At 37.2% G+C, this 12,757-nt stretch overlaps 1 protein-coding gene across 2 annotated transcripts; it reads right to left on the bottom strand.

Annotated features, from left to right (window-relative positions):
• On the bottom strand, window positions 373–11,589 carry LOC109225919 (probable glutamyl endopeptidase, chloroplastic). Of its 2 annotated transcripts, none has more exons than XM_019390729.1 (15): window positions 11,227–11,589; window positions 9,856–10,075; window positions 9,454–9,564; window positions 8,007–8,052; window positions 7,708–7,817; window positions 7,104–7,607; window positions 6,430–6,558; window positions 5,471–5,770; window positions 4,940–5,398; window positions 4,755–4,820; window positions 2,867–2,927; window positions 2,635–2,784; window positions 2,368–2,505; window positions 1,843–2,135; window positions 373–743 (listed from the first exon to the last, which is right to left on the bottom strand). In XM_019390729.1, the coding sequence occupies exons 1-15, from the start codon at window positions 11,519–11,521 to the stop codon at window positions 695–697; spliced, it is 2,931 nt and encodes a 976-aa protein (XP_019246274.1). In that variant the 5' UTR covers window positions 11,522–11,589; the 3' UTR covers window positions 373–694. The 2 variants fall into 2 exon arrangements, with proteins under 2 accessions (XP_019246274.1, XP_019246280.1); XM_019390735.1 differs by having other exon boundaries at window positions 1,831–2,135; window positions 11,227–11,588.

Here is a 12,757-nt window from a genome sequence, read left to right as displayed (position 1 = left end):
GAATGTAAGATCATTCTTTTAAATATTCTCTCCAAAAATAAAGCTCTGTTAAACTTAAATATATATTATCGAATTGTATAAGCTCAAGAAGAAACATCGTTAAATCTACTTAGGATGCTTTTCCATTTTTCTGTCTATCTTTTCCTCTGCACTCTATACATTTATAGAGTAAAGGTAAGATCTGCGTACACATTACCCTCCCCAGACTCCACTTATGGAATTATACAAGGTTTGTTATTATTGTACTAAAGTTATTACGCACTTCTATATTTGCCACGAAAGTTGGATTTTAATTTGAATGTGCACTCCGGGACTTCCCCGGAAAAAAATGTCTAAAGTAAGGAACCCTATTAAGAAAAACAGCACGAAAAGTTAAGACTGAAATCACAACCCAGTAATATATTGGGTGTTGAATAAACAATTTCTAATTGTTGTACACAGTACAAAGATGTTTACAGTATTCAATATGAACTACAATATCCAATATGAACTGTCCCTTTAATTAGTAAACAATAGCTTTACACTTATAAATTGTAATAGGGCAAAGCAGAAGGCAGTATAGTCACCCATGAGACCATCACTGGCCATGACATTAAAGAAGCACAGCGTTTTATGAAAACATCTGAACTGCACTCCTTTATCAGGGTTCTTATTGTTGCAATAGAATTGCTGTATAAGTGTGGTCAGCGGGGCCTTACCAGTGACTCCTGGCTTCATGTCCAGGTAGTTTGTCACCATGAAATCTACAAATCAAGAAACAACGATGGCAATTTGAGAAAAGAAAGAGAGATGAGTATAAATTCCGGTGAATAACATGATCACCAATTATGCATAATACAATGCTAGAGTATGTCGCAGATAAGCTTAGCAGCTACCCATGCTGTAACCTTGATATTTAAGAAGGTTAACCATTGTTATTTAAGACAAGCGGGGGCTGCTCAGATGGTCAGCATCTCCCACCTAAAACCCTAGGGTCATGGGTTTGAGTCACCAAAGGAGCAATAGCTCCAACAAAGGGGAAGGGGAATCAAAAGCGAGGAGAATCCAAAAAAAAAAAAAAAAAATTTGTTGTTTATAGTTACTAGAAATAATGGTGGTCATCCAAGGCACTTGCATTTGAATAATTATGGGAAAAGGGAAAAAGGAGGCATTTGAAAGAGTCTACTGGTAGGTTGGTAAGAATGGACGGAAAAGTAAAAAGGAGCATTAATAAATGCGACAGTGTATTTCCACCTAAAAAGGCACCCATCTCTATGTAAATCCACGAAAATAAAAAAATGGCATCAAACCTTTCCTTCCTATTCTTCAAACCAATCAACCCCTTGAATCTTTAATACAGAAGGCAAAGCACCAATCGCTATGTAAATCTAACTCCATACTGTACATGGACGAAGTGTACCGTAGCCAATGAATTTCAGCGAAAGGTTCCCGAACCACTACCATAGCAACTATTGGAATGGAGATCTAAAAGCCCTCAAGGCATTCCCAAGGATGAAGGTCCATGACTAATCATAATAAAAAGGAATGACAAAACTATGTGTGGATCTGCCAAATCTTGGTTATTGAGCAATAAAGTGCAGATTCAAGTAGTCTGTCAAATTAATTGGCATGGGTGATAAAAATAAAACGAGACTGCATTTAGCCATGCTAAAACACAAAGCACCTTCTTGAGAAATTCTCCACATGTGCCGAACGTGGGGAATCAAGAAGTTATACTTTATTCAAGCAAACAATCAATCAGCTTGACTAGATTTCCATGACAGAAGAACCAAGTTCTTGATATGAGAAATTTTAGAATATACGAAGATATTCCATGAAATAAGAAATTACCACAATAATGACCTTCTGATAGAGTGAAATTTGTCATCATCAAAATTTGCAAGCTCTTGAACACCTCCAGCAGCACCAACAGCTTTGCTTTGTGAATCTACTGTCCCTTCTGCATTGTCCTTGCACGCATTGAGATCTGCCTTGACATCAGAAGAATAGGCGCAATGCTTTTGGAGCCACCTATCAGTCTCCCAGAGTACATGCATTATACTCTCTCGTGCTCCATAACCATGACTCTCATATGGTAGAATTACAAGGCGACAAAGTGCACCATGACCTTTCAGTGCATTGAAGAAACGATCTGACTGTATAATTTAAGCAAAAAGAGAAGAGTTTTTAAGATCAAGACTCTTGAAGTCAAGGCTAGCAAACTCATTAAATAAACCTAGGAAGAACTAGCATATTTACGGAGTAAATCAAGAACATTTGCAACTAACTTGCCTACTTTAGGTGACAGGCAACATTCAAGGAAAATATGGCTCTTGAAACAAGATGCTGAAAGAAGTAAGAATAAGAACAAGAGGACTGTCATTTTACCTGCATCGTCAAGGTTCCTGGATTGTTGTCCTCCTCCCCATGGATAAGCAAGATAGGCTTCTTAATCTTATTGGCTGACATAAAAGGGCTCATCTCAACATAAGTATTGGTCGCCTCCCAAAGTGTTCTCTCCTCGTTCTGAAAAGATAAACAAATAAGTTCTTAGCAAAGTAAGTTAATGAAATAATCCTCCTAGAATGCAGAGAGAAACACCAAGTCATTAGGACTTTAGACTTATTGACCTTACACATGACTTGGGAGGATTACCTGGAACCCAAAAGGTGTTAGTGTTCTGTTATAAGCACCAGACCGAGCAATTCCACAACAGAAAAGATGAGGTGCATGTGCAAGGAGGTTTGCTGTCATGAATGCCCCATAGGAATGACCACCAACAGCAACTTTGTTTGGATCAGCCACCTAAAACAAAGCACCACAGAGCTCAGCCGTAACTCCAAAGTTTCATGCAACATATGTTCAGCGGGAAGAAGAAAAAGCTTACTCCACGGCGTATAACTTCTTCCACTGCAGCCTCAGCACTTGCAACAAGTTGTTCTATGTACCTGGTTAAGACAACATTTAACCAATAAACACCCAAACCTCCAAATTGCAGGTGGAAAAGTAAAGGAATCCATTTCATCACAAGACAGAGACATGGTTTATCCTAAAAATTAGTCCCCGAACATCAATAATCTATCTACAAGGAGCAGCTGAAGGAAGCAAGTCAACATCCCATGACACCATCCCTCCCCCCACCCCCCAAATAAAAGCAACAAAGAGAAAAGAAAGGGTTTAATAATGCTTCATCACTTGTCAGCAACCACATGGGCACAAAATTTTACGGAGAACTTCAGTAGAGTAGGTACATGTGGCATGGTATTCAGCATATTACTGCGGAGGTTTTTATATTCAAACTACTCCCAAAATTTAACTCTACAAATTACTAATACACCAACAGTCTCTGTGGCTGATACTCATGCAAAGTGAATTTTTTATAGAAGAACTAAATTCGTGGTTTTGATGGAGAAGTCCAATATGCGCTCCAACAAGCAACTTTCACATGGACCACCTTTCAGGCTATGATTCATAAGAATAATATAAAGATCAAACTTTCAGTATGCACTATGCAGTTTAACTCATTTCATAACAAAGTGCAGAACACCAACCGGCTCAGAACACGAGGGCTAACTGATCAAGATGCAACTGAAAGCAAAACATGCAAAAGAAAGGGAAATCTAAGATGAAAGGCAGTAGCTAGTCACAGCATTTTCCATTTTCCAATAGAGCATTTAGAAAGAGTGGAAGAACCTGGGAGAGCAGGATTTCACTTATGGATGCTCACTTGTGCTGTAAGTTTTACCAGATAAAACTACAAGAACAAATTCCCAAACAAAGTCCCCAAGGGCATAGGTAAGTGGTTGAGGCATAGGAGATTAGGAGTAACAATCAGAAGGGCATTTGGTAGTCATTGAGGCACAGGAGTAACAATCAGGAGATCCCAAGTTCATACCCTGCTATAACAATTATTGTAAGCCCAACTGCTCAACCATTGTTGGGCAAGTTTACTCGACACATGTGCTTGTAAACATTTAACAGGCTAAGCGGTGAATTGGTTGAGGCTGACCTGAACACTGCCGTCATTACATAAACAAAAAAAAAAAGATAACTACGCATTGTCCCTAGCAAATGTACCTTTTTTGCTTCCTTGTTGACATTTGCAATATTTCTTCGAGTCTGACCCAAATAGGAATAACATATTTCACTTACAAAAAAAATGCAAGTCACATTTCTCTTTAGAGGTGCTCTAAGCTTGCTTTCACTTGACCGCGAAGCACCCCTGCTTCCATTTCGGTTTCTCATAAATGAGGTGTGCCCACTCATTAAGTTCTCAAATGAATTAGATTTAAACCTTTGATTTTAAACCTCTGATTACCATTGAATTAAAGATTTTTTTTCACTTATAAAAAAAACATAAATTGGATTTAAACCTTTTATCACACTTCTGCTCTTAAAGCTTAGTCTTGTGACTATGCTTCATCAGTCAAAAATTTGCTAGGAGTCTAATTAATCTTCTTGTGGGTTTTGTATGTCAATTTTAAATAGAAAACGTAAAAGACTTCTCATGTTAGAGAAACTAAATTTTTAAATATCAAAATAATGAAATGAGACTCTCATATCGGAGTGAAACGGATAGTGAGGATTCATGCAGCTAGGCCCAACTAGATTGAGATTGATCTTATTATTTGTTGTTGTCGTATTTGTAGCAAGAAGACAACCCAGTTTTTCCACTAGTAGGCCAATGATCATTAAACAGATTAGTAAGTTGTCTTACTGCTACTCAAACTGATAAAGAGAAGTCACATCCTTAAATTATTAGTGCACAGGTTTACCTGTCATTGGCCTCTTCATCACCCTCTCCAATGATTGGAATTGTCGGCCCTGATAAGACAGCAAACCTGAAATTTGTGGTTCCAAATCAAGCACATCCCCAAAAAGAGACTAACATGACACACCGGCAAAATAACAAATATAGTAAGCAAATTTTAGATGGATAATACAGAGAACAGAGACACACCTCCTTGCTAACCATAGGAGGGGGGATGTTGGCCCAATGCCAGCAAACTCATTAGGGGAACCTCGAACTTGGCTAGCTGCATCTTTACTCTTAAATTCTCCTGGGTATGACCATACTAGGCAGGGGAGGGGTCCATCTCTCGAGGGATCATAACCTGGTGGAAGATATAGGGTCGCAGTAAGTTGAACTCCATCCTTCCTCTGATACCTGATCATTTCTTTTTGCAACGATTTCAACTGTGGGTATGGATGAGGGAAGTTTGTAATCTGACAGGCTTTTTTCTCTGGCCATCTCAGAAGGTAGTACTGAGTGTTTTCAGTTTTGGATTCTCTAGAAGTGAGTATCTTCAACTTATTTATTGACAATTCCCCCTCTTTCTGATCAGACATCAAAGCAACAACAGTCTCAAAATATTTTTCCTTGTTACTCTGCCATATTCGTTCCTTACTGCCTGTATTTCTGAAAAAAATCATGTCAGATCACTTTCTTTGGCAAATGAAAAAATATGGGAAAAACGTACACCAGACCTACATGTCAAACAAATCAAGAAACGGAATGTTTCCTTCCGGGGTAGCGCCACTTCCATTTAATAATAGATAAGTGTTCCCATCATCTTCCTTCTTCACCTTTGCAATAACATAAGTTCCAGCAGGAGTTCTCCGCAACATAGGAGAACCGGGATCAGAATAAACATCTTCTGATGATCGATCAAAGAGTATACGTGGATTTACATTCTCTGATCCGGGGGATATAACCCATGTCCTCACCCTCCTTGTTTTGTACCACGATTCATAAACTAATGCAAGTGTATCATCACACCAAGAAATCCCTCTGTACATGTAAGAAGATCCCAATATAAGAACATCATTTTTATTGGAGAATAATCTTGGTTCCAAATTCTTGGTTTTTACTCGACAAGTGAATCCCCTCGTCAAATATAGAGGATAAATGAAACCTGTTTTTTTGTAAAGGCAGTCAATGATAGCAATACTATCAAAAGCATCTATCTGCTATAACCCTATATAACAAGTAATATGTGTTTCCATTTATTTTTCAAAATGAAAAGCAAAACTTATCAATTCTTTATAAACCTGGCAACCCAAGTCAAATATGATATTAATTGTGTAAAAGTTCTTTTGAGAACTTTGAATTATGTTACTGCAACCACCCACCAAAATGACTTGAAATTCAACCTATCTATAGGTAATCAATCACCTGTAGTTGGCCAAATACTTGCTAAATAATTGGCATAGTGGCACCGAAAAAACCTGAGCAATTGACTATTTGCATACTCTTACACAAGGTATATTGCAATCCAATACACCATAAGTAATATCTTCCAACCGAAAAATATTAATCATTGTTCAAGCATGTACCAAAAATAAATGAAAAATAAAGATGTTTCAGCGCACATATGAATCCCACGTGTACAATTCACATTTGTTGAGTAACAAGCGTACATAACATGGCAGGTATAATTTTGTACATACCCATAGCGAAGATCCAGTTTATGTAAAATTTTAGGATGTTCAGTCTCATGTGGTGCAGCAGATTGTGTATAAATTATGTCACGTGGAGAAACTTCGACTTTAGCATCACCACCATCTTGTGTCTCAACCCTGAAACAGTTTCAGGAGAAAAGTATCAAATAAGTGACAATGCTGACAATATAGCATCAAATAAGTAACGATACTGACAATATAGCATCAAATAAGTGACGATACTGATAATTCAACAAATCAATGTGCAACTATCATGAATGTTACTTCAAAAGGGTAATTGTAGTACTAAACTAGTACTAGCACCCAAATATTAGTGGATTACCAGAAACAAGTCATTCACATGAGAGCAAAATACAACAAACGACATCTACCTTTCTTCTCCCTTCTATATAGATCTGTAATCATTCAATATTTCTTTATGCTTTTCTGACCTGAGGAGTCATAAGCCCATATTATAGGCTCAAAAATCAGTTAGAAAGATCAGGATAAGACTATCATTCAACTCCCCCTGCCCCCAACTACCCAGGTAAACAAGACAGCTTAATTTTTCCCCATCAAATCTGAAACATTCATCTCTCTTTTTGTGGCAGTCCAGAAGCACATCCATGGAGTTTTGTTAACCAGTGAACTAAATATACTAGAATAGATTTTTGTATGCATACCAATAGAGATTCGATGGTTTATCTGCTCTCCAATTGATTGATCGCATCCCTTTCCTCACACTATTGAATGCAATGGGAATATTTTCGGCAAGGGGCAAATCACAAAGTTCTCTCACAAATTCTCCATTGGCCTTCCACACTTCAACCTTTTTGGGAAACCTTCCACATGGTACAACAAATGAAAACGGCCTGTGAGTTGAGGTTAACAAAATGTATGCTTGGTCCGGAGATGGGTCCATTGACGTGTATATAGCAGGTGGACCAAAAGGCTTTATTTCCCCGTCTAAAGAAGCCAAAACCAGCTGTGTAGTAGCATAATACTCAAACAGATCTTCATCATATTCATCTTTGAGCAGATCCTGGTAGGTTCTAGATTGAATAACAATTTTTTGCTCATTGGATTGAATCTTGGGGCCAGAGGGAACCAAAGGTTTCCTTGGTGGATCTCCACGAGATAATGGAATGGTACATACCAAAAGAGTTGAGTCATTCACCCAAACAAAGCTGATAATAACAGAAAACAGAGTTGTCAGGACAGGGAGATGTAGCTTAGAATCAGCAGACTTTCCTTTTAATGACAGGCAGAATATGGAAAATGACCTACTTGTCAAAAACAGCATTTACATATATATCTGGTGACTCGAAAAGAGGTCTAGCTTTCCCAGTATCCACATTAGCAACCCATACTCTCAGTTTGCTGCTGCTGCCATCATCCTGATACAAAAAAATCAAAACATCAGGTCTACCTTGTGATAAAGGACCTTACGTGATATTAGGCATTAAAAATATCAGAATGATACGAAGTGAAATAGCTGAAGGCAAATCTACTATTAAGTTTTCCGTAACATCAACGTACAAATAATATAGACTCACACGGGGACACCCAAACATATATCAAAATACCTCATCAAGACGGACAGTGAAGGCTAAATGCTGACCATTATTTGACCTTCATAAAAAAGCAAAGAATCAGATGAAGAAGGAAAGATGATAATTGATCCAAATATACAGGTAAATTAGGTCTCTATTGAAGAGACATCTATATATAAAGGGAAATATGCAAGGAAAATATGATAAAGAGGCTCTTCTTTTTTTTTTTTTTTTAGAAGGAAAAATAAAGAAAGAGGCTTTTTACTCTAGTTTCACATTGCATCCCGAATTAGGTGAAGTTTTGGTTTTCTTCTAGTAATTAAAGTGATGTACAGGTTTAATCAGTAAGGTAACTGATAGTAACCACAGAACTTTTTCTTTTGGATATGGTAAACTCCAACCTCCAAACACACTTCACCTAGGAGCCGAACAATGGCCCTTTCCAACTTTGTTACCTTAGTGATGAGAAACCCCAACCTTACCGTTAGAGGTCGAGGGTTCTTACCTCTGGAATATCCTCCCTTAGATAGGAAATATTGAACTATAAAATGAAAAGCTTTTATAGTTTTACTTATTGCTAGTCAATCAAATGCTTTGGAAAGATCAATGACATCTACTGGTTGACCAAGTGTGATGTTCAGTCTACCGGATCATCTCTTCTCTTAGAATTGATGTTCATTTTTCATAGGGAGGTTGAATAAGTTATTAGTCAATATCGAATGTTTAGAACACTTGGAACTCATCGCCGTCTTGCTCAATTAGGAAAATCTGCCTCCCATTTGTGACTAAATGAATTTTCAAAAGTAAAAACTAGCTGGTTACCATTTCCATGAAGGTTAGAATCTTGGAACAGATGGTTGTCTCTACCAGTTTAAAGATACCTTTTTGACTTCCAGTGCAATTTTGCCATTGACATGACAAAAATGGAGAAGGTAGGTTAGCTTGTGCAAACATATTACAGAAAGCTAAAATTGATATAGAGTAGTATTAGTTAGTACTATTATCCAACATTAAATTTTTTGAAAATTTTAGATTAACCCTACCTTAACATCAAAGAGTACATTTTAGTTCTTAAAATCGTGCGTCTGAGATGCATGGAGTAGTTCATTTTGTAAAAGTTTAACTGTCCCAAATCTGAAAACCTAATGGAACTACTGCTTAGATTAAGAGAAAAATGTGATGCTATTATCGCCTGAGTCGTCAGAGATAATAAGAAATATTTGGAGAAGTATAAAAATGTCACATCAAATTTAAAGTAATATTAGAAAGTGTTTTATGTGTTACATTTGTTTTCGCAACTCAAGGAAAGAGGTCAATCTTTTCAGTATGGACCTAAAAAAAAAAGGTAGTAGACCAAAACAAAAGGGATATAATGAGTATTACATGAAGTGCATATTAACTGGTAAGACCATCGTGAAGATAAATCCATTACACAGTAACTCAAAGCACGAACATATAAAAGTATGGAGAAGGAAATTACCATGTTAAAAAATTAATTTTAGCGCCTTCTGGGAGATCCTGGATCTCTTTTTCCGGTCCTAGGCTACCATCTTCCATTAACTGATGGATCCCTATACCAGTATAGAAAGACCTGAGAAAGAACATCATAAGATCCTGTGTGGAAGCTGCTTACTAAAGATTGAAGTAGTACCATCATCAAGGCATCAACAATTACTAGCTTTAAAACAAGAAAACATTTCTTTTTAATAATTAACAAGAAGAAAAGGAAGAAGAAGAATGATACCAGCAAGGAGCGCTTAATCTATGTAAAGAACATAAGAGACACCAAGTATACAGCCAGAGGAATAAAACAACCTAAAATAGCGTCTCCAGCACTTGAGTGCTTAAAGGAAATATCATGAGAAGCTTCATCATTACTCACATGCGACTCCTGGTATTACATTTGCCGTCGATGCGGACTCCAGCTAATTTCTCCTCAGGTCTTGCTAAATCTGACAAAGGTGGCAAGGATCTCCGCTTAAGAAACAGTATTTTATCCCTCAATGGAGAGAATGATAGTGCTGGAAGTGGTGGAGCATCAACAATATCTCTAATCTCACGGGGAGGAAGACGATATCCAGCGTCTGATGCTGATTCTAGATCTAGTAAAAAGTTTAAAAACAAGAAGATTTATCCAGTTAGCAACATATGTAAATTCTATTAAAGAGGAAAATTAAAGAGTTAGAGAGTATCGAAACATGAAACCAAAGGCAATGAAAAAATGGAGATATAGATGAAAAACTTATAAAATTTACACATGGCCCCCCTCCCACCCATCCCCCAGAAAAAAAAATATTTAACTTAATTATATCCTTGTTTTATCCGTGGAAGGTACATACTCTACATTAACATGAAGCCAGTGCATTGCCCAGGGGTAGTAATACATGAGGCAAAGGAAGAGGCTTTATGAATGAGCATGGAGAAAAGCGAACAGCTTTATCATTATCTATAAGCACTAAAACAGTGAGAAAATTTTTCCACTTGAGATCTAACGCTCCAGCATATAAATCCACTGAAGGCGACATTGCATATGTCACTTCAATAGAAAGTTATCTTGCCTTAAAGATGAGGAACAAAATATATCCTTTCATATTAAGGACTCGGTTTAAATGCCATAGTCGCCTTATAGGCTAAAATTTCTGGAATATAGTGCATGTGTAATATCGAAAAGATTCTTCTTTTCTCTGTGTTTCTCATTTTAGGGATGCACGGCAATCATATACACAGTAGTACACTCAACGAATTAGAGATAAACCTGTTTGGATCGGTTACAATAAATCCTCTAAATTCATTCCACTCAAATCAGGTCCACTCCGTTCCATTGGAAAAAATGATTTTTAAGTCAAACTAGACAATCTCTAAATCCCCCACTTATCTCTTCGTGGACAAATAGTTTAACCCCAAAATATCAATTAATCGCTTAAATAGCACTGTGAGAATTCAACCAATTCATCTTTTGTTCATCAAAACTCCTCAAAATCTCCATGGAGATAACTGCCTAAACCCTGTTCTATCATCTGAAGAACAGAAGTCATCATTTACTGAGGGATTATTCAGGTCCATTTCATTCCAATACTAAAAAATTTATCTTTTAGACAAATTAGAAGTTCTCCAAATATCCCAATTATCTCTGCACTGATAACTAGCTTAATCCCAACAGCTATCCATAATTAAGGTTACCTAGCAGCATTAACGAAAAACAGGAATATTTATCAACGAAACTGAATTATTCAAGATGAGTGGACTAAAATACCGTCATAATAAGCAACAGAAGCAGTAGCATTAGCAGCGCCGTTAGAGCCACTGCCATTGCCGCCGTCCTCACTCGCTAGGGCGTTGACGGGGACAACATGGTGAAATATGGAGGAAGCCATGGCGGATTTGGCCTTGAATTGCTTGCCGGTAACGAATCTTCTAGAATGTGCGCGTAGTAACGGCGGCGATGGGAGGCGTTTCACGGCGAGAGGGAGAGAAGAAGAGAAGAAGAGGGTTTTGGGAGACTGTAGAGAGAGTAAAGTGAAACGATGATAGACTTTGGGAAGGCTCATGATTGACTGACCGGTTCATAGATTTCAATCATCCATTTGAGATTCCATAGTTTTTTTCCTTTTTTAAAAAGGACTCCCCAACTTAGATTTTTCTATTTGGGTCATTTTATTGAAGGACGCATATTAGTGTTGGCATGAGATGCCTTACTTTTTCTATCTTTTTTTTAAAAAGTTAATTCTCTTAACAAATGAGAGCAAAATAAAACAATATAGTAATAGAGATAAAATGTATAGGAGGAGAATGCATAAGCTATCTTATTTAAGTGTGTTTCTTGTGTGTACTTCATAGGATAAAGAATACCCTATTTATAGGATATAAGATACATGAAAGGGTTACAAGAATACACCTAAAGGTTACAAATATTAAGTGATGAATTAACTAAGTACATGAACTCAAATGGTTCGTGCAATAGGGATGTCTAGGAGTATTCAATGGACATCCACTCTAACATATTCATAACACTCCCCCTTGGATGTCCATTTAAAAGATAATGTGCCTCGTTAAAACCTTACTAGGAAAAAAAAACCAGTGAGAAAAAGGCCAATGAAGGAAAAATAGTGCACACATCTTGTAATACGTATTGAGTGCTACCTCATTAAAAACCTTACCAGGAAAACCCACTTGGGACAAAATCTTGGTTAAGGGGAAAAGAGTAGAGCGCATACTATACTCCCCCTGATGAAACCTTTATGTGATATCTCGGAGACGATGCATTCCAATCTTATGTCTCAGCTTCTCAAATATTGATGTTGGTAATGCCTTAGTGAATAAATCTGCCAGATTATCACTTGAGCCGATTTGTTGAACATCTATCTCACCATTTTGTTAAAGATCATGCTTGAAAAAGAACTTTGGTGAGATGTGCTTTGTTCTGTCTCCTTTGATATATCCTCCTTTTAGTTGAGTTATGCAAGCAGCATTATCTTCATACAATATCGTTGGAATCTTCGTTTTAAAAGTAAGACCACACAGTTGTTGAATGTGTTGAGTCACTGATCTCAACCATACACATTCTCGACTAGCTTCATGAATAGCTATTATCTCTGCATGATTTGAAGATGTAGCAACTAAAGTTTATTTTGTTGAACGCCAAATAGTTGTACCTCCGCAAGTAAATAGATAGCCTGTTTGAGATCGGACTTTATGTGGGTCAGACAAATAATCTGCATCTGCATAACCAATCATTTGTGAATCGGATTCATAAGAATAAAATAATCCCATGTCAATAGTCTCTC

The sequence above is a fragment of the Nicotiana attenuata genome, chromosome 1 (genome assembly GCF_001879085.1).
Source record: "Nicotiana attenuata strain UT chromosome 1, NIATTr2, whole genome shotgun sequence".
Lineage (NCBI taxonomy): Eukaryota > Viridiplantae > Streptophyta > Magnoliopsida > Solanales > Solanaceae > Nicotiana > Nicotiana attenuata.
This window is presented reverse-complemented; position numbering and strand designations above follow the sequence as displayed.

Excerpts from the sequence above, each read along its gene's own strand:
- LOC109225919 (XM_019390729.1), bottom strand. The coding sequence starts at position 11,521 with ATGAGCCTTCCCAAAGTCTATCATCGTTTCACTTTACTCTCTCTACAG. Across the intron at positions 6,559-7,103 it reads AAACCATCGAATCTCTATTG|GGTTGAGACACAAGATGGTG; the intron begins GTATGCATACAA and ends AAACTGTTTCAG. Across the intron at positions 2,928-4,754 it reads GATGAAGAGGCCAATGACAG|GTACATAGAACAACTTGTTG; the intron begins GTAAACCTGTGC and ends TGTCTTAACCAG.